The sequence below is a fragment of the Macaca nemestrina genome, chromosome 10 (genome assembly GCF_043159975.1).
Source record: "Macaca nemestrina isolate mMacNem1 chromosome 10, mMacNem.hap1, whole genome shotgun sequence".
Classification (NCBI taxonomy): Eukaryota; Metazoa; Chordata; class Mammalia; order Primates; family Cercopithecidae; genus Macaca; species Macaca nemestrina.
Window position 1 is genome coordinate 125,344,431 of NC_092134.1, and position 22,465 is coordinate 125,366,895.

Consider the following 22,465-nt stretch of genomic DNA (forward strand, 5'->3'; position numbering starts at 1 on the left):
TCTGTTAAGGCCTTAAAACAAGCCTGTGAAGACAAAGCGGTAGTGGTGGAGAAACTATGGTTCTTTGACCAAGTTAGTCCTGAAAACATGTTTCTCAGTGCTCTTGGCTGTTTTTCATTGGAGCGTGTGAGTTTTAAATAGTAAGGAATTCAAGTAATTGCAGGAAGTGTGTTTGGGGTGGTGGTGGTGGGGGTCAGCATTAGTGAATGGAGAACAAGTTCACAGTTTGGGTCTTGGGCCATTAGAGGAAGGGAGGAAGGGAGGAAGGCGAGTGTGTGTGTGATCCCCTGAATCAGGCTTGTGTGGCGGACTTGCGGAGCAGCGACTTCAGAGAGTTCATGAATGGAAGTCACAGAGAGACCAGCAACTGCAGCCACCTCCAGACATTTCTTAAAGGTTGTGTGCTTTTCCAGGGTATGATGGTAGCAGTTTGATTCTCTTGCTTTTATTTTAATTTCCATAATTGGTAGCTTCAGAAATGGCTTTGGAAGGCAATTTGCTTTAAATGTAGCCACCTATTCCAAAATGCCCTGGTTATTTTAGGAACCCTACCCTTTTCCTCCGGAGCCCTCTCGCTGGAGTTCTTCTTTTGGACGGGTCCAGGAGGTAGGGTCCTTCCTCAGTCGACTCCTGCAGAGGTCACATTTTGTGTGCGGGTTTGTCCCCAGCGTTTGTGAGTAGCATATGCATGTGGTTGTGCTGACTGCACTCGCAGGCTTGTAAATTTTCACCCTGGGAAATTAGCAACAAAGCCCGATCTGTCTCGTGGCTGCTTTGCACTTTCCGAGGGCGGCTGTACTTGACTGAGCTGCAGAACAGGCACACGAGAGCGAGCGAGGGAGCCAGCGAGAGAGGGAGGGAGAGAAGGAAAGAAGAGGGGAGGGGTGGGGGCGAGAGGTAAATAGTCTTAAATCGGAAGGGAGCTGCTTCTCTGTGGTCTTGACAAGCGCTGCCTGGGCTCCGCCGGCTCAGTAATAACGGAGTGACCTTTTCTTTGGCTGTATTATGTCTGGCTGGGAAGGGATTGCATTTTGCAGCTGAGAGCCGGAGCTTCCTTCAGCTCGGCTCCTCGCACGCTGCTGGGGTAAGTTGTCTTGAACCAGGACGGAGAGAGACAGCCTCGGACTGCAGTTGCCTAAAAGGAGGACACCTGTGGCTCAGATGCGGTTAACACCATTACTTGGCGGATCCTTGAGGACCTCATTATTTTAAACTTAAAAAAAATAGACATTCCCTCCCCCGTCTTTTTTTTTTTTTTCAAACAATGCTTCTTTTTGACCTTTCCCAAGGAGAAGCACTACAAAGCAGCCACTGTGCTTACTGAACGGCCTCCCCCTGTATCGCTTAATTGAGAAGGTAAGTGCAGCAACTGTGTACACACGCGTCGGCTTATTTGTGGTGTGTGTGTCTGCGGGTGCGCGCGTGCGTGTGCGGATGTGGGTATTTTTTTCTTCCCCAGCCTCTGCTAATGAGGCATAAACTGGAGCTGCAACCCAGCTCCGCACTGCAACTTTCACTCGGGCTGCAGCTCTACTGAGACGGTTTTGTTTAAATCATGTGAGGCTTCATTATTTTTATGATGAGACATGAAATAGATGCAGGCGGAAGATGTTGATGGAAGGAGGGAGAGCGGCTGCGGCGCGGAACGTCTCAAGTACTGACTCGAGTGGATAATAGTCAAAGTTCACCATGAACTGCAGTATTTCCACACCCCTGACTCCCGGGGAGAGAGGGGCAGGGAGAGTTTGGAATTAGGAAGTGTTTGCTCCCAGCCCATAGGAAAAGAATTCAGTCCTGGGTGGGTTTCCGGACCCCTCCCCCTTACTTGCTGGAATTCATGACCCCCCACTTCATAAAGAGTTGAAATTACAATCTTTTGGTCCTTGTTGACACTTCTGCCTCTCTCCACGCAGCCATAATAACAAAATGTTGTTCCTTTGCCATGGAAAAGTGGCTGTGTGTGGGGATGGGGGCGGCGGGGGGCGGGGGCAGGTAGGGGCCGAAGCGGCCAGAACAGGGAAGGTCCCTGGACCAAGGTGCCTATGTCCTAATAGGTTGAGATTCAAACTGATGCAGCACATTTTTTACGGGGACTACCCAGATTGCTGTTATGAAATACAAGTCAGATTTATGATCTTTTTCATATTGAACATGATATGCTATGCTAACGCTGCATGTGACAGTTTAATCAAATCCATTTGTTACCAGGAAGCTAAAAGGGGCCGCTGGGATTTTAGGATTACGGGCAGAGTTAGGGAAGCATGTGGCTTTGTCATTCGCCATCATTTTGCACACTGCGAGGGGCTCCGTGTGTGCGCCCTGTCTTGTCTGGCCGTCCTCATCCCTTCCCCCACCCCCTGCCGCCAATCCGACCCGCTCCCAAAGTGGCTTCACAATAGTCGGTCCTCGGCGGTGTAGGCTGCGCACCAGGTCCACACTTAAGCGAAATCAAGGAGACCCCCTTCTACTTCTACCTTTGGGCTTGGTGCTCAATGCGAAGCTGCTGCAACTCAGGCACGCCTAAGTCAACTCATGCAGAAAAAGGAGAAAAGTTTTGGTAAGGTTACAATCTATCATAGATGCACTTTGCCGGCGCTCTGCACTCTTGGCTGCTCAAAAGCCTTTCTGCTCTTCCGCTGCTTTTGTGTCTTTCTGAAAGAACCGAAATATTATTGTTGTAACTGCTTTGAAAGACTGCTGCTTAAACCAATTAATCTTGCTAGATGCAACAAATACTGCTACATTCTTTGCAAACCATCCCTGTGTGGCTGCAAAGACACAACCACAAAAGGCTGGAGCGTAAACTCCGCAAGGGATTCTTTGTTAGAGTGTATGTATGTTTCTTATTTTTTTTTTTTTTTATTTTGCATGTGAGCTGCATCAAAATTGAACTCTGTCTTGCAAATCTCTTGTTGGCCTTTGCCAAGCACTAGCACTTTGCTGCCATGGTAACTGTAATTAAACTGATAAGAGTGGAAAAATGTCAGTATCTCTGAGCCTTGCAGCTGCATTGGAGAAAAAGGGAATCAAATTGGTTCCCAGCTCCATTGCTCAAAAAGGGGAGGGGGGGTGAAGGGTAGGGAGGGGGGCTGGGAGTTGAAGGGGCAGAACAGAGTTAAGCAGCTCCAGTGCCTGAGATCTGGGGACATCTATTTGCATTGTTGTCCCTTAGGGGGCTGCAGCCTGTAGGGATGCTCTGGGCCAGTGAACAGAGAGAAACAAGCTTTTAGGCCCAATCCAGTTTTCCAACCTGTGTTGGGGGCTGGGAAGAGGATGAAGATGGGCAGGAGGAAAATCTTTTGTCTGTTGCCTCTTGGCAATCGAATGGCCATGTTGGCCAAATTCTTTTAATCTGTGTCAATGCTCCCAGCTGCAGAACCTGCATTCCCATTTTAGCATCTTTCTGAAGCACCTCACCTCTTCCAATCCCCTTTATGTATTCCCTCTTCCTCTTTCCTCTCCCAAATTGTTCTCTAAGGGACAAAAATGTTTTCTATTCACTCTGTGTAGTTAGTCCAAAAATGTAAGACTGTGTCTAAGGGCTGCAAATCTTTCATTATTATTATTATTATTATTTAAACCCCTGTGTGTTGTGGAGTTGTGGTTACTTTGTTGTGTTAACTACTGAAGCTGAGACTGTGCGGATGAATGGCACAGAACAAGGGAACATAATGGAGGCAATCAACCGTTAGGCCGCCTCACAATGCAATCCAGGCAATTAAAAGCTCACCAGAGTTTAAATGAAATGGTTCTACTTATTTCTGCACACCACACTGCACAGGCTATTATTTATGTCTTTTTTTTAATTATGATTTCCCTTAAACTGTCAAATAACTCAGAATGGCAGGGTCTCAGAGGCAATAAGAATTTCCCTCAGAACAATTTACATGCCAATCTAAAACTAGTTATGAGTTCTGATGGGCTATGAGCAACTTGTGAAATGTTTCTTAGCTAAGAACACATAACTGTACCCAGACATGTTCTTCTGGAAGAAGAGGGGAGGCCGCGGACTGCTTTATGCCTTTTAAGTACACGGTAACATGGTGACTACAAAATAGTTCTTTCGCTACAATTGTTAACTTGCATGGAATTCAAGGGATTCCATTTTCAAGAGAAATGCCATGATGTTCTCTAAAAGAAGGTACCAGGATGGAGTGTAAAATATCAAACTCCTTTTATGCCTAAGGCCAAACAGAATGTAAGAGTTTCAAATATTAATTGGCCTCTGAGTGCTAAATTAAAATGTCAACACAACAAAAACATTTTGTGAAGACAAGTAGGGTAGTGTTACTTGTGCCAAATGTTGGTATCCCCTGTCTTGGTTGCAAAGCATTTTGAATAAAATAACTGACCTTGTATGCTTGATGGTAGAAACACAACTATGGGAAATATAGTTTAGCTGCTACTAAGAAGGTTTTGCTGGGATTTTTTTTTTTTTTGATTTTTCATCTTTGAGACTTATGATAAATAAAAATAATAGCCTTATAAATTTAATAGAATGGCCATTAATTAGGATGGCTTAATTAGAATGGCTTCTCTTAATATTTATTATCTAGATGTTTTCAGTAACACCATCCAGAATTTCACTGAGTAAATCAAAACTTCCCCCTCCCCACAGATATATGGTTAATAGGCACTTGGGTCTGTTGTTCACTGTAATTAATGTGATTCATTCCTTGTGGAACCTTGCTAGAAGAGGATAACTAGTTCTGATCAAAGAAACTTCATTTGTTAGAAGTTCTAGAGAGTGAGATTTAGCAGAGCTATCAAGGGTTATGATTAATCTGCACTAGGCCCTTAGCTCCTTCAAAGGAAAGGAACAGAAAGCAGGCTATAGGGATACCACCTGCTCTTCTTACAAATCCAGCTGTTAGTCTGCAGCTCCGGTGACTACAGCTATGCTTATGATGCAGAAAGAAAGAACAGCTACTCTGCTTTATATCCTGCCATTCCCTACACAACTCTACCAGACAAGTTATTTTCTAATGAAAGTTCAACATCCTAACAATATTTTGTGCAACTCATGTATTATTTGTAGTTAGGAAAGTTATTCCGCTCTGCGAATGCCTTGATGTCTCTCACCAGTGCGATTATTTTTTTTAAAAAAAGGTTGTGAAGGTTGTGAGGGGGGTGAAGACTTCATCATCAGGTATCAGAGGAACCTGGAGGAGGTTTAGCTGTTCTGGAGAAGGAAAATGCACAAAAATGCAGATTCTAGCTTGGCATTTCTTTTCCTATAATGCATGCACATTTTGGTGTTTTGTATCCTTCTAAATGCAAGTTTAAAACTTTATGCCTAGGAGAGCAAACATAATGCAGCAGAGGGGTCTCTGGACTGCAAGAAGGCCATTTGGCCAGAGACTATAGCGTAACTGTCTTTCAGCTTTGAGCAAGTATCTGAACCTCTCTTGGGCCTCTGTAACATAATTTGTAAAATGAGGGAATTTGGAGTTGATGATGTCTGCAGTACTTTATAGTGCTTAAAATGAGTTATTTGATAAATATGAGGCACTGGATACTTGGTCCAGCTTCTTGCTAAAGCTGGGTGTTTAATACCTAGGAAATAAGAAGACACTCAAGGTGAATATCCATTCATTCAAAAGATTTCAATCAAACTGTAAAACCCATAGAATCCAGCTGGGTTCCTTATTTATGATAGATTTATATCTTTAAAATATATAAATGTGCCTATGTTTAGCATTGTATACATATAATATGTATATATTTATATATGTATAATTGTATATATATTTAGATCTGGCCATCTATTGTTTTTTCTTTATAAAACAAATAATTTTGTATGTTTATGGTAATAAATGGTATAATCATATATTTTAGGTTTACATAAAGCCATATAGTATATAGTTAAGTAATCTGCCGTTAATATAGGTGCTGACTGATGCTTGTGAGTATAAATATTATATTTGAACACAATGAATACTTTGAAATGTCAAGGACATAGAAGGAAGTATTTGGAAGCAAGCAAGCAATACAGGATTGTTGAGCTTTTCGGGTAGTTGTTCTGTGTACTTAACTATAAACACCTCTACTGCTGAATAAGGTTTGTGTAAGCCCATACCAGGTGCACTCTCCTTCCACCGTCAAGCACATATTCAGTGAAATTTTTAAACAGTTAAGCAAAACTCATTTTTTTACTTCTATGGACTGTGCATAGATTAATTTGTTAAATAACTTTCTTTCAGATCGTCATTTACTCACATTTTCTTTCTAAAGGAACTGCTCTATGGGGAGAATGAAGATACTATAAAATTATTTAATGTTCTTGAACTTCATATTTATAATGTCAATTTACTACGATAACATGAATTTATTATTACCACTTGGCATGCATAACTTTATGAATGATTTAATAAGCACTTGATAAAGTTTGAGACTTTTTGCTTCGAAAATTTAGTTTGATTTCAGTATAGCCCTAAACAAGAAAAGCTAGCACTCCTAGAATAAGGAAATATTAAATATTTAACTTGTTTGAGGTCTTCTGACATCTTTTTATTCGTCTAGTAGTCTCAGCTCTCTTTTTTGCTTTTGTCTTCCTTCAGGTATACAAATGCTCTCAGTCCAGCCAGACACCAAGCCGAAAGGTTGTGCTGGCTGCAACCGAAAGATCAAGGACCGGTATCTTCTAAAGGCACTGGACAAATACTGGCATGAAGACTGCCTGAAGTGTGCCTGCTGTGACTGTCGCTTGGGAGAGGTGGGCTCCACCCTGTACACTAAAGCTAATCTTATCCTTTGTCGCAGAGACTATCTGAGGTAGGAATTATCCTTGCACACCAGTGGTGACTGGATGCCTTTTAAAGTACTTTTGTAAGTGTATTTTTTGTTTGCTTGTTTCATTTCCTTACTGCCGGCTTATATTCCTAAAAGAAGTTGACCTGTCAGCCTTCAAAGCGTTGCCCTGTGTGTGTGTTACTCAAATTAATGCTTAAGGAACAGCCAACAAACCACAATATTTAAAGTATTTCAATTTGGCTTGCCTGCACACTCAGGCAATTGGTTATGGCACTGCCTATATTGAAACTGCCAGTTAATGTCAAGGATGTATTTGGTAGAAATCAGCATTCAGGTTGATTTATTTATTTTTGCCTTTTTTTTTTTTTTTTTTTTGGAGCTTAAGGAGGAACGGTGCTGAGCATAGCACAAAGATATTAATCAGCCATTTGGCAAAATATCTTAACTCTTTATTTTTAAAAAGTTCAACTTGAAAAAAAAAATGGACTGTGTAAGAGTTTAATTGATGCCTCTTAGTTGGACCTGAATTTATTCTTCTAAAGTTACTCAACTCTCTTTTCTGTTTCAGGCTTGTCAGAGGAAGTCAGGTGCACATCCTTGACTAATATTTATTAATGCATTTATTGTAGAGTTTTGAAAACTTTCTCCAAGTGTAGATACATCTTCCCCCCGCCCCACCCCATGACATTCTAAACGGTAATCTCAAAAATACAACTAAGCAATTGAAGTGCCTCAGACTTGCCAGTAGTTTTATGGATAATAACAAAGTAAAGACCTCCATCATTATGGGAAAATGACAGCCACTCTCCAACCTGTAAACATCTGAACGCTTTCAGGACAAGGCAGGTGTTCTTGGTTATGAAGCTATGAAGCCGACTAAAGTTTTTGTTTTCTAGCATTAAGTACTCAACACAGAACTTCTGCTGAGGAAAAATTATTTTGCTTTTCAGACAACTTTGCGACTTACTTCAGCTGAAAATTACTTATATTAATAAAGTAGGATCTATCAAATTAGAGAAATGATATATGGCATCATTGGGGTTTTCATATTTAATACAATTAATCATTTTTCTGGTTTGACGTTAAGTGATTTATTTGGAATTTTTCCCTTATGACAAAATGTATCAATCAACGGTAACTCCTTTAGTACCTTGGTCTTTTGGTAGGTGTTTTCTAGGCAATCTGGTCCTTCTTAGTATATAATTCAGCTATTTTCAGTCAGATCCAATCTTTAGATATAAAAATATATCATTTGATTAATGATAGTTACAAGAGGGTGAAAGCAGTACTGTTTATCAGATTCTACTCTTTCTCGCTCTTAGGACGGCCTCGTCTGACAGCCTCCTGACTAATTATGACCACTTGTTACTACTTCTCTGTGTTCCAAGTGCGTAAAACACATGCAAGGTGCCAACAATGAGAAGTCACTCTCTCCAGCCAGGATTTCCCTCATTGTGTTGGCACAACTAATCAAAATTAATGTATAATGTTCATTCTTTTAGAACTCTCCAGTCTTTGAACTCTTCTCTTTGAAATAAAAATTTCTCTTCTGCTCGTTGTGAATTAGAGCCTCATTTCCACATAAAGCATTTGTATTTGCTTTTAGTGATTTAATACTGCTTTTTAGTTTGCTTCATCGGTACTAACCAATAGTCATAGCTTTTTGATTCCTTTTGACTTTTACATTTGTTTGTAATTTCAGTATCTCAAGTGGATTTATGTTACCATTTCAAATAAGGAATTTATATAGCCCAGGCAATGTTAAGCTTTTTTAATAAACCAAAGGACAAAAATTAAGTAAACTGGAAAGAATGTCCACTGAAATATCTGGGATTTTTGAAAACCAAAAATAAAAATTTGCCAAGGAAATACCTATATTGTGAGTATAACATGCTTTGTAGCTGTCAGCATAGTATTGAGCAGAGACAGTAATCTTAGACTTGTTTTGTTTTATTTTTCCTTGTGGTAGTAAAAATGTATGATTTTAAACTGGTATTTAATAGTCTCAAGTGTTTGCTAAAATGCATTTATCAAAAATAGTTTTCATATCAGAAGTTTTTATATCTCTATAAGAGTGTATGTGGCTTTTTGTAGAATAACTTTTAGTTACCCTCTGATAGGCTCAAACTTTTAATGCTAGTTAACTTATTAAACGTATATAATATTATTTCCAATATCAACTCTGGTCCTGATTGCCAATATATTCATTTCTCAGAGTACAATTTCCTCTTAAATTGGTCATTACCACATTAATGGCCAGTTGTTATGTTAACAGCCTAAGGGTTGTTAACATTTCAAACTAAGTTGTTAACAGCAATCTTATCCCTTATTTAAACTGAAGGTTTGTTGTATATAATGTGACTTATTTGGCAACTTCATCAACACTTAAAATTGCAGAAGTGAAATGGAGAATTGGTGTGTGTAAAACACTGTGTTACGTGTTATAGATTATGCCGCAGATGTGGTATTTAGTTTTATGTGGAAAGCATGTGTCTCAGTGAAATTGTGTAGATGTTCAACAGCATATGTCTCTGACTGGCAAATTAAAATAGTCTGATTCTGTATGTTAAATCAACAAATACAGTCAAGCAGATTTTATTTACAAATTAATTTCTTTGATTATGTATAAATAGTTGTCCAAAAATGTTTATTAAATGCTTACTGTATGAGAGGCATGATTTCAGGCAATGGGTGAAATTAGCTAAAGGAAAAAGGGAGGTACACCTAAAATTTTTCCTATCTAATTATTTATTTAATTACATAGAATCTGTAATATAATCAGTGAACAAGTAATATTCTGTGGTTAGTTTCCTGAGCTTTAAAAGTAATTTTTCTCATTTTCCTCCAAATTCAGCATACTTTAAGTTCTATTTTAAAAGTTGTTTTATTTTTGGCCCTTGGATATTATGTAATTTCTCTGAGGCACGAAACTGAACATAAATAGCTTACGTATTTATATTTCATGTCTAAATTATTAAGAACATAAGTAAGAATAAGTAAAGTAATAAAATAGTAATTTGCCTGTCCACATAAATTGTTGGTTACAAGTATTGTCCTGGGCCAGATAATTTTTCACATACAATGAAAAGTAAAATATTTCTGCCAATTACATCTAGCTTCTTAAAACACTTCTCCCTCCATAAACAGAAAGAAACATTTCTAATTATGAGCAGTGAGTCTTAAAGATTTGTGTTTTATTTGTGTTACTTGGAGTAGTGATAATGATGATGTGACTTGTAAGTTCTTTGAATGATGATTTGAGATATTAAATAATATGAAAATATAATCATTTAGACTGTAAGATATTTTCTTAAGGGTTATAGAAACTATTATTATGGAAAATTTGATGTCTTTCCATTTATTTCTCCTTTATGGCACTAGTAGCTATATTTAAGAGAAAAAGAAAGAAAAATCTTCCACGGTTTGTACACTAAGTATCAAATCTTAACAGTGGAATTTTTTTCACTTTCCAGAACTGGACTGGCATATCATTCATTTAGCTGTGGAACATAAAATGTACATATCTGATGAGGCAGAATTTGCCCATTTGTGGGATTGCTTTCCTCCTTTGGAAACTCATTAGCTAAAGAAAGAGAAGGACTGACTTTTTAAAACTTCCTCTAACATGTTTCTGACTGAAATTATGAAGTCTACCCAGTCAATATTTATATGCCAGGCAGAACAAGAAATGTATCTGTTAAAAATCTATCCAATGCATTTATAATTATTTTTATTTTTTAAAGATTAACTTATGACAAGTTAGATATGGAAGTGTCTTTGTACTTTAAGTTGGAGCTTAAAATTGATACTGTCTAAAGTAGATTAAAAATGACTGTGTAAAAATAGCAAAGTTTTAGTGATGATGTTTAAGGACTCTTATCACTGCGATCTATCAGCCTTATTTCAGTTTGAAAAATAGGAATAAAGTAGCCAGCCAAAACATAATCAGCATTTTAGAATTAGGAATTCTACATGCTTTTATTTAATGTTTTGCAGCAAGCATTAAATAGAACTAGGAGAAATACCAAAATACTTTCTTTTTCAACTTGAAGGCAATAAAGGATGTCAGAGTGTAACCAGAATTCAACTTCTGGGCAATTTTTTGTTGTTCTTTCTTTGAACCTGCAACTTTTTGTGACATGCTTTAAGCATTAAGTTGATGTAGGCTGTATGTGTCTTGTATCTCTATGAATGATATCTTGCCAGAGTTTATTCAAAGCTGTTTGCTGTGGTATGTGCCATGGAAGCTGCTTATAGCTTTTCCTATATAAGAAGCTGTAAAATGTCTTATATAAAATTTAATGCAATTTGCTATTTTTATATGTGAGGATGATTTGTTTAAAATGAAACTACTGGGAAAGAGTGATGCTTCATGCTTCACCATAGTTGCTAATTAACTAAAATGATTTGAAGCTTGCTATGCTGACTACAAATTTTATATGCTTTAATATAATAATATAATAACTCTAAAAGAGAAAATAAAAATAAAATGCCACATAGAGTGTAAATCTAGCTGTAACTTTATCTCACACTGATCAAACCTAGTGCTTCTAAATTTTTATGTAAGGTCAACTTTAAATTGGTACATAATTATAAGTGTGGAGGTAAATAGGAATATGTTGTTAATATTGTTTTATCTGGCAATTTATAACACAGATGCTTTTTTAATGTTGGAAACAATATTCATTCTTTTTCCTTTCATTGTCATCTTTTTAATATTAATCATTTGGAAGTATTTTTGCAGGAAAGCAATGTATTCTTATTTGAAAAATCTCTTTTTACTGTTCTAAATTCTGAAAGCATAAGCTTTTATATCAAATGGAATTCTACAAATAAGTTTTACTTCTGTAAGCTTCATTTGAGCTTTTAAACACTATATTATTGTTATAATTTTTATCATATTTAAATGTCTAAGTTAATTTTAGTATTATGAAATATTTTCACATATGAGCATATTGAACTCCATATCTGTTAAAAAATACTGTTATATTGCTTATAAATTATCTTATTTGCAGCTTTATAAAAAGTTACAATTTTAAGTTCATTTTTCCCTTTATTGTAGAAAAGCATTATAGAATTCTGTTTTAAACATTTTAGTGTTTATACCACTCCTGAACCAATACAAATCAGGAGTGATAATTTTTTTTTTTTTTTTTTTGAGACGGAGTCTTGCTCTGTCACCCAGGCTGGAGTGCAGTGGCCGGATCTCAGCTCACTGCAAGCTCCGCCTCCCGGGTTTACGCCATTCTCCTGCCTCAGCCTCCCGAGTAGCTGGGACTACAGGCGCCCGCCACCTCGCCCGGCTATGTTTTTTTTTGTATTTTTTAGTAGAGACGGGGTTTCACCGTGTTAGCCGGGATCGTCTCTCGATCTCCTGACCTCGTGATCCGCCCGTCTCGGCCTCCCAAAGTGCTGGGATTACAGGCTTGAGCCACCGCGCCCGGCTATAATTTTTTTTTATAATACTTCAGAACAGTGCCCCTCACTCTGGAAAATATTAGGTGGATCCACACTAGACTTCCTGAGCAACAACTGCTCCCAAACGACTTCTATTAAAAATATTTACTGCACACACAGAATTTCTTCTCATTGGTAAATTCATCTACAGTATCTTTCTATCCTTAATTCTATAATGCATTCATTTTCAGTAAATGAGTATTTACTAATATAATTATTTTGGTTATGTGGCTTTTTGTTTTAGTTTGTTTTGTAGACTTGAGCTATTTTCACTGGAAATTTCACCACCCCCCAGAGTATTAAAAATATTTTATAATGTTTCTATATCTTTACAGTTTTTTATCTTTTAATAAGTATGAAATATTTCAGTCAGGATAGTTTTTACACATAAGATGGATAAGTTAGACATACCTGACTTAGCAGAAAAATATTCTGTTTCTACAAGTATATTTAGGATTAAATGCATCTGGAAAAACCTACATTTGAGAATTGCTAAAATTGCTTATTTTGCACTATATAAATACATAGAATTCTGGGAAATAATTTCTATTTTTGGTTACTCTTAGACTATATCAAAGTAAGCCAGCACTTCATTTGTAAACTCACCATTAACTTCCATTAAGTGACTAATAATAAATTTTAATGGTGTGTTTTGACTGCATAAACATAATTTGTTAAGGAATCTCATTTTTAAAATATGCTGAAAGTGGTAATTTTGTAAATGGTTTTGATGAATATATAAATTGTAGAAATGTATTATGTAGTTCCGTTTTCTGCCTCACATAAAAATGAAATAGCCTAAAAAAAGAATTGCACCAACCTAAATGACCATTGCATGTCCCTTCATTACACTGTGAGGCATTGAAGTCTTATTTTGGTGTTTGGTTTGAAAACATTTTTCCAATTCATATTATAATGTCTTCTATTATTCAAAGTCATGTACTGCATCCTCATCCCATCTTCTGAAAAAAATAGCCAATGTTTCTCACTTTATCAATAAAAAAATACAATATACGAAGTGTAAATGCTGGACAAGATCTGGAAAACAAAGGGAATAAAAATAAAAAGAGCAACACTTTGTTCCATTTGCTAGGTATTTTTATAAAACTGCATTTGTATTCGCCATGTCTCTATAAATGGCCTTTTTCTTTCTCTTTTATTTTTTGTTTAATTGGCTTATAAAAAATGGTTTATGTATATGATTACTTCTGCTGATACATGGCACTTCCTCTTGTTAAGCATTTGAAGAGGTATGGATCTATATATATGTATACATGCTGCACATACAGAGATTGGAATCTAAGTAACCTTAGAATGGCCATTACCTTTTGTCATCATTGACTTTAGCCAACAAATCACCATAGCTTGGTAAGCTTTAAAACTTGTAAAATTCAAACACTTGACACCAGCTAATTCATTAGTATTGCAAACTATAGCACTCATTTATTCTTATAGGATATTAATCAGTCTAAGATGTAAGATAACTTTTGTAAAACTACAGAATGCCTAAATTTATTTCCTTGTGATTTTAATGATCTAATTCTGTTTTTCTTAGCTCTGATGGAGTTTGATACTGCCTGTTCTAGTACTGTTTTTACTATAATAATATACTTGTTTTGATGATTAACCATGTATTTCCCTTTTCAAGGTGCTTACAAGAAGCTTATTTGGAAGTAGAAGTTTATACTGTGAAGCAAGAAATGTGGCACTTAGATTTTCATTTCTAACTTTAAAACAATTTCCCCCCTTTATTATCAGTATTAATGGATAACTTTTCTCTAAAGGAATTAGGACCTAAGCATATCCTCTTATTATAGTAATCAAACATGTTTCCTATCTTCACAAACTACATCAGCCAACTGTGCATTTGCTTGTGCCATTTTTTGCTTCTGCGCTGTATTATGAAATCTTCTTGATAAACCATTTTCTTCTCCACAGTATTTTTGTAGTTATGTAATGATTCTCTTTTCGCCGAATTCCTTTGCGCTATCATGTTAGTGTTTTCTGATGCAAAAATCTCTAGTTGTGGGCTTTACAAGTTTAAAATGAAATCACACTTGAGATGAATAATCATCTTGGAATAGTCAGATCCCTGATTTGAAGTTGGAAAATTAACATTGAGCTGCATGTATTAAGTTAGACTCTAATCAGCATGTGTTGTTATGATTCAATTTAATATTAAAAACTCTCCAACTGGGCTACTGGGAAAATAAAAGACTCTTAGGAATGGAAAGAGTATTTGCAGAAGAGCACACCAAAGCAATAATTTAAGTAAAATTGTTATTACTAATGCAGTGAGGCATCGTCCACATTAAACCCATCCTATTAATAAAAAGAGAAAATCAATTTTAGTAAACATAAATATCAGATATGACAAGGACTAGTAAGCAGGCATGGAACTTCATAAAATGCGCTAATCCTAATGTTTACCAGTAATCCAGATACCACAGAGAAAAAATTAATTCCTGTCTCATTTATGCTGTGGGATCCCAACAAGCAACAAGAGAGAAAAGCTAATTTTAGCTGTCATTACTTTACTCCTAGTTTCTAAAACTTTCAGAACAATGTCATGTTTTTATTTTAGCAGTTCTAACAGAGATGCGTATTTACCTGTTTTTGAAATTATTTTATTCTTTTTGTTTTTAAAAGATTCTGAAATCTCTTTAGTAATTATTTTTAATTTTTTTTAAATTTTCCATCTCTAGGATAATGTTTTTTGACATACTGCTCACATTTCACCAAAAACTAGAAGAATCAAGACTGTTACATTTTAAAATACCTTACAACATGGAGCATACCACTTATTTTTTGTTTATCAACTGCTCAATAAAAATATATTCTTACCAATATCTATGTATAAAGATGGTAACATGAGTGATTTAGTACCTGTTCCTTTACCTGGGTGGATAGGAGTAAGGGAAGTGAATGGAAAAAAGCAGTCATAACTTCATGCAAGTATTCATTTCAGTGAGCAGGTTATTTGCATTTTACAGGTGAGATGCTCACCTATACTGTGAATATAATTTTAGAGTCCATAAATATTGCATGTGAATATCCACTGAGGAACGTTTGTACTTTGGGAGATACAAAGAAATTATAAGTAATTGCATTGCCTTCAAATTTATAAACCAGTATTTTCTGTGACCATTTATTAGGAAAAATATCAGAAAGGTTCTGAGCTAGAAGAATCTCTTCTTTCACAGTACACCCTTGCTGAGAGGCAGCACTGGGGTTTATGTGTGTGATTGCTTGCTTTGCTATCTCTTTAACAGTTTTACAATGAAACCTTTAGTCACTTGACAAATATTTGAGTGCCAATACTTCATTCTTATAAATAATGAATGTGAAATACTATATTTCTAATTAATTTTTTATAATATATAAAGTACAAAGTTATAAATATTTTCTTTTGTGAAGAATGAGCTATCCAGTCTGGGAAAATTGGAAAGAACTTAAGAGCAAGTTATTTTTCAAATTTTCTACACCTGATAAACATAGTCACTATTATTGTCAAGTAACTAAGTAGAGTGTAGAAAGAGTTTCACTCCAATTAAGTCCCATGGAACCAATACAGAGAATGACAAGATTTTTTGGTATGATCAGGAAAGATTAGAAAAACTTCTGAAGAAGGGAGGTTATATCTGGACTTTGTAAAAATTATTTCGTAAGCCAGTGGTCCTCTTATAAAAGCTGAGCTTTGAGCTTTATGGGCTATCTTTTGGGTGCAGAGCAAGACAGACTTAGCTTGTAACTTTCACGCTATTTGTATTATTCCATCTCTTATCACAGATATCAGTAAGTTATCAATAATTGACACCCCTTGCAAAATGCTTATCATTCCTTGTACAATGGATATCTCTTGCAAAACACTGAATCATCCCCATTCCCATTTTTTTCATTCAAGAAATGTGATTATTCTGTATATTCTAGATACTGTCAAATGCCTTGACATACAGCACTAAATAAAACACAAAAATACCTGCTCCCCTTGTAGAATTTATATTCTACTTAGGGGAAATAGATAATCAACAAGATAAGTATAGGGCATGAAGAGATGATAAACACAATGAGGAGAAAATGAAGCAGTACAAGAGGTTTGTAGAATTTTGGTTCGTGTGGAGGAGGTGCAGACAGCCTCACTGAGATGGTGGCTTGAGTAATGACCTGATGAAAGTGAAAGAGCTAGCCATGGTCATGTGTGGGAAGGACATTCTGGGTTCAGGAACATCCAGTACAAAGGCCCTGAGGTGGGAGTTTTTCTCATAACGTTTGAAGGACATCACAGATAGTGCAGCTGGGGTGTGTGAGAGCAGGAGGGGCGAGAATGAGGGGTAGCCACTGCGTAGGTCTATGGTATCACCTATCACTGTTGCAACCAAGAATGCCCCATATACATTTCTAAATGTCCCCTAGAAAAGTGATAATACTTCGATTTGAAAACCATTATAAAGCTTATTCAGTGAGGCAGTTGTGAAATCAATTTCATTTGGGATTATAGAACTCATCTGCTGAATTGAATGAGATTATTTTTCATTTATTATTTACTGGAAGTTTTTTTGAATGTCTTTTTATTTGGGCCTATTTATGACCCTGTGTGATTAAGTGATAATTGTGAAATATGAATTTGAAAATAGGCCTCTGGATTTGGTCACCTGAAAATCTGTTGCCAATCTAAGGGGGATGATATAGTCGCATGTTTGATTTTAAAGTGATGTATCTACATTCATCTATTAATATGGCAAGTGGAATATCTATACATCATAGTATTTCAATGTGAAATACAAGGAAATGCCTATATTGATGAACTAGGACTGCCAACGCAGCATTTATGAGAGTAACATCTTGGCCAAAGATGTTATCAAACTGTCCTGATCACAATGATACTGATTTTTTTTTTAATTCTTAGGTAATACAAATTGCAAAGATGTAGATTTTTTCAAAGGCCATTAATTTTCTGCTCTTGAAGTCAGCTATTCTAGGTCTGAGGGGTGATTTTCTTGTCTTTTTTTCACTTTTTAAAAGTCAAGTCAAGCCCTATTTAATTGTCTTCTAGTTATAAAACATTTAAGATAACATATTTGCTCTAGTAATGATAAATGTTTCTAAATCCAGCACTTAAAGAAGATACATTAAAGACATATTATTATTTAAAACAATTTAGTGAATTACATTCTTGATGAGACAAATGTTACATGAAAGTTTGTTTATGCTTATATTTCTCACCACTAACCTAACCCACTAACCTTAATCCTAGCTCACTAATGTTAGTTTCACTTCAAGAAGAGCTAAGCATAATCCTCAAAGCCAAAAGTTTAGTATTAATTTCTATTTATAACAGTGGGATTTGTATGTACAAAGTGTCTCTTAAAAATGTTTAAGTTTAAACTTTGGGTACAAATCAAAGTTCTCGAGCTTGTATTTATATTTATAAAATGGGCTGGGATGTCTTCGTGGGTACTTGGCTAAGAAGCTATGCAAGTGTGCTTTGAATCTTACAAGGAGGTACAGGATGAATGGGTGGGCTTTCAGAAACGGTGGCATTTATACTTCATACACAAAAAATCCAACACATACTCTCCAGAAAGCTAGACAGAGATAGTAGCCAAAGAGCTTTACAAGGCTTAATTCCTACTGTGGTCTGCCTCTTGGGGGCTTTTTTCTGTTACAATTTCTAACAGTCCCCCTGTTCTTCCTGGCAGATGCTTTTCTTGTCCAGATTGAGTTGAGGAACCCGTATTCCTAATCACTTTGTGATCCTCATCTTCCAAGGCAGATCAATTGGAGCTTGATCTTAAAGAAAAGTTGCTTGATCTTGACCTGATAGTTTGCTGGGTGTTTAAATAATCTGAAATAATCTTGTCAGTGATAGTTACTAAACAAACCACTCTCTTTATGATAGAGATCATGTGCTTATTTGATTAAATATGTTACATGCTTTGTCTTCTTGGTTAGCTCTTGATTTCTGCAGCAACGTAAAAAAGATATAATTTTTCTGGAGATTTTAAATTAATTATTCTTAAATTTTTCCTTCCTAATTTATATGGAGCCTTTCATCTGCACTACAACCTAATTTTTTACTGTGAAGTCATAAGTAAAAGCAAAGCCGTAAGCTGATACTGCACTCCTAGTAATATGTGCAGTATATTTTAAATGTCTCACCGTGTGTTTCTCATTATTCTACTACATTAGGTATTGCCCCTCCTCCCTCAATGATCATCGGTGGCAGATAACTCATGTATTCCTATTAGGATGCATTCATCTACTGTTTTTTAATCTTCTGTGAATATCACTTCATTAAAAAAATAAAAAGTTACATGAGTTCTTGTCACTTCCCTAATACCTTCCAAACTGGGTGAGGTTACATCTAATTCCTAGATCTTAGAGGCATGTCAGGTAGCATCATGGCGAAGTATCCAGATCTGACATCGGCCCCCTTCTGCTACACCCCAGCTTCACGTTCCTAGGCAACTTACTCAACTTCTCTGAGTCTGTTTTCTTCTCTACAAACAGGAATCCTATTCATAAAATAGTTAGGGGTGACAGTGGAACACAGTAGGGAAAGAGCGGTACACATTGGCTGATACTCCTCTGATGTCAGCTTCTGTTGTTACGAAGGGAGAATGGCACTGAGTTACGAAGATAAGGGAGAAATTAAACATGAGGAGAAGATTAAAGAAACAGATTTAGATGAGGTTTAAGAGTGATTAATAATGAAGAATATGAAAGGCTACTAGTATAATAAGATCGTTTACCAACTTTTCATGTACAAAGGAGATGGGTGGAGAAATGTCTAAATACATGCACTTTAGACTGTATGGGAAGAAATTCTCAACACTGGAGATTATTGGAATTTGGAATGGATTGTTAAATTAAGATTGTAGTGTGCTTTATATAAATTAGGATGAATTTGGATCTTTGGGAGAATTACTGAAAATTCTATTTCCTTTGTAACTGAGGTGATTTTTCTAAAATATCTTATATGCCCATGCTCTCCCTATTTTAGCTTGTAAAAGTTCTATGGCCTTGTAAAGCATTATATTTAATATTCCGTAGAGTAGAATTATATTATAAAATTTTAGGTGGTTTTAGGTTTTCTTTATAGTGTTGATTTTGCATCTTTTTCTCAGGTGGCAAGGAAATTGAATACCAACTTTTTTTACTCATATTATTTTTCACAGTGTTCTCCAAACAATTTGATTATATATATCTTTATTCTTAAAGAAATTTAAGTGCACACCTTCAATTTGTATATATTTATAAATTCTAAATACTTCATTATACATTTTAAAAATCATGAAAACAATGTTTAAAGGAAAAAGTAGAAATTGCATGGAAATGCTAATAATTTTTTAAGCATTTCTTGGAGTATTGTACCTTAAATTTGGAGAGCACTATGTCTTAGTAGGTTTTTGTTTGTTTGTTTGTTTGTTTGTTTGTTTTTGTGACGGAATTTCGCTCTTTTTGCCCAGGCTGGAGTGCAATGGCGCGATCTCGGCTCCCTGCAACCTCCGCCTTCTGAGTTCAAGCGATTCTCCTGCCTCAGCCTCTCGAGTAGCTGGTATTACAGGCATGCGCCACCATGCCTGGCTAATTTTGTATTTTTAGTAGAGACAGGGTTTCTCCTTGTTGGTCAGGCTGGTCTTGAACTCCCGACCTCAGGTGATCCACCCGCCTCGGCCTCCCAAAGTGCTGGGATTACAGGCATGAGCCACCGTGCCAGGCCTGTCTTAGCAGCTTTTTATGTTTAATTGAAAGTTGTTTGGTAATGATACTTGTGAATAAAAGGGGGAAAATGCCAAAGCTTAGGAAAGAATTCATAAGAGAAAGACGGGGTAATTATCTGAAAGAAAGGGACTTTTTAAGCATGAATTAATATTCCTTGTTTTGTTCATTTAAAATTAAATCCAGGTTTTCTTTCAGGAGAAATGTAGCAATGCTTGTGGACTTTTTCTAATGCTATACCATAGCTACTGGCAACATTAATATGAGACAAGGTTCCTCTCGCTCTCCCTGAAACCCCCCATTCAGGACACAGTGAGATTTTAGACAGATAAATGCTAAGAGAACCTTGTGTACCAAAGGCAGTGTTTACTGCATGTAATACATATCATTGTTTGTCTCCTGTAGTGAAAAATACTTGTGTCGTGCTGTTAAAATGCACTCCTGACAGACCAGTGCTTGCTATTATAGGGTCCATCGCTTAAAAAAATGATACACTGACAGAAATACAATTTAAGAAAATTTAACACCAAGGGTAGTCAACCATGTAGGCTACTATTAAGGGGCCAAAACTCAAGGCCAGGGGTTTATTTAAAAAAAGAGGCACAGTTTATTTGCTAGTAGTAGGCAAAGTTAAAAGAAGAAAAAAATCGAACTCGACTTTCTTGCTCTCCAGTCTGTAGAAAATTAATGAAAGCAACAGTTCAATAAGATTTTATTGCAGAAATGTTTAAGTGAAACATTTTAAGAATGCCTTGGAATTTTTAAACAGTTACTTACCATTTAGAAAGCTGTAACACTGCAGTGCGTAACAAATTGTTAGCATTGGATCCTAGGCACACCCAGTGATTTTCTTAAAATAGGTAGTCAGAGCTGTTTAATCTGAATCACTTTGTTCATTTCATTTTTGTGTGTGTAGCTTATGAATATATTTGAGATTGACAGGTCACCAGCAATATATTGAGATTGCTGTAATTTGAGATGTAAGCCATTGTCCAAGTACCCTTGTGGGCATAGTTTGGTAGTTAAATGCTTTAGATTTGTAACAAGACCTTTTGAGAAGGAAAATAACCAAATATGAGATGTGACGAGATATGTTGGATTTTTAGAGGAGTACAGAATGTTCTAATGAATAAACTGCTACTGAATGATGATAAAGCATGTGTTTTTAAGCTATCACATGACTCTATTATTAGAGGGGAGAATTCCATGAATTTAGATGAGATGTATTGTCTAATTTTACATTTTAACAACAAATCTGTCATCCGGTAATATTTGATGCCAACTGTGTATGGCTTACATGTTCCTTCGGGAGAAAGGTTACAAAAGTAATGTAATAAATAATCTGAGCCACAGGAGCTTAGCTCGAGTACCAGAGAAATGGAAAATACCATCTTCTGCGATGGGGGGGTCAAAAGATGTATATCTTGAATTCTCTACCCTGACGGTATAGCCTTATTGTCACATCCTAGGACAGGCTTTGGGAGGCAAGTGGTCCTGCCAAGAAAGGACGTCCAAAGATGAAATGCAGTGTCTTTGCAGACGTCCTCCAGAATTCAGTTGGCCTGAATCTGACAATATTTTACAACAGATTTTTTTCTGTGGATGTAGAAGATAATGCTTAGTGTGAGATTTGTCTACACGCATTGTCCAGAGCCTCCGTGATTCAGCTGTGTGTTGGAGGACACCCAGAAAGGCTTGCTGTGGAAGATTAGGATCCTCCGCTCTCCTTACCGCAGCCATGCAGCGGTTCTCCATTCAAGCACGTGTTTTAGTTGTTTGTTCGTTGTTCCGTATGTGGAATTCATCGTATCATGACATCTTAGCACTCCGTGTGTTCTTGCCAGAGATTACAACTTCAAATGCTGCTTTTCCATTCTAACTTTTTAAGGAGTCATCTGAAGGAAATAGTATGTATGGCAGATTACCTGAAAAACTGGATGTTAAACTATTCCTTCTGATAGTTTTTAATTTATCCTTCCCTGTGTCTTTGATCTTGACCCCTATTGTTTTGGCCCCTCAAAAAGTTTTACAGAATTATACATCAAGGTTTTGCTGTTTTCCTGTGTTGAAGATTTTCATTAACAGCTGCAAAAACATCAGTGTCCTAAGGATGCTACTGGGGACTTTGTTTACTGTATCACACAATGTCCTCCTGCCTCACTGGTGAAATTTCGCCCAGATCTTAGAAATAAGCAAGATTTCTGAGACTATAAGTGATTAAATGATGTTTTTCTTGGGCCTGTGAATCATGTACTTGTTTATATTTTCCCTCTTTTCTTTGTTTCCTGGGAAGCCCAGATCAAACTTATTTTCTAACAATTGTTTAGAAGTGTATATGTTAATTGATTCTCCAGACTTTTGTAATTTCTCACCCGTATTTTCCTTTTTATTATTATATTTGGAGCTGTTTACATCACCTGAGGATTATTTTTGGCATCATTCAAATGAAATCACTTAAATAATTGGAATGGGTGGACTTCAACGGAAAGAAAATACAGGTGGGAACATAGGGCCTGATGCATGAGAGCTGCTC

General features: G+C 36.4%; 1 protein-coding gene across 9 annotated transcripts in view; it reads left to right on the forward strand.

Moving 5' to 3' along the window:
* The window catches only part of LOC105481511 (LIM domain only 3), a 62,061-nt gene that overhangs the window by 2,440 nt on the left and 37,156 nt on the right, over window positions 1-22,465 (forward strand). For 2 of the 9 annotated variants that reach the window (XM_011741204.3, XM_011741141.3), the window contains exon 2: window positions 6,561-6,774. In XM_011741204.3, the coding sequence (XP_011739506.1) occupies window positions 6,569-6,774 (206 nt within the window). In that variant the 5' untranslated portion in view covers window positions 6,561-6,568. Of the gene's footprint in view, window positions 1-122; window positions 141-227; window positions 415-588; window positions 607-1,289; window positions 1,357-2,041; window positions 2,558-2,811; window positions 2,831-6,560; window positions 6,775-22,465 lie in introns of those variants that run through there. The other 7 variants (XM_011741187.3, XM_011741184.3, XM_011741167.3 and 4 more) reach the window with 7 other exon arrangements.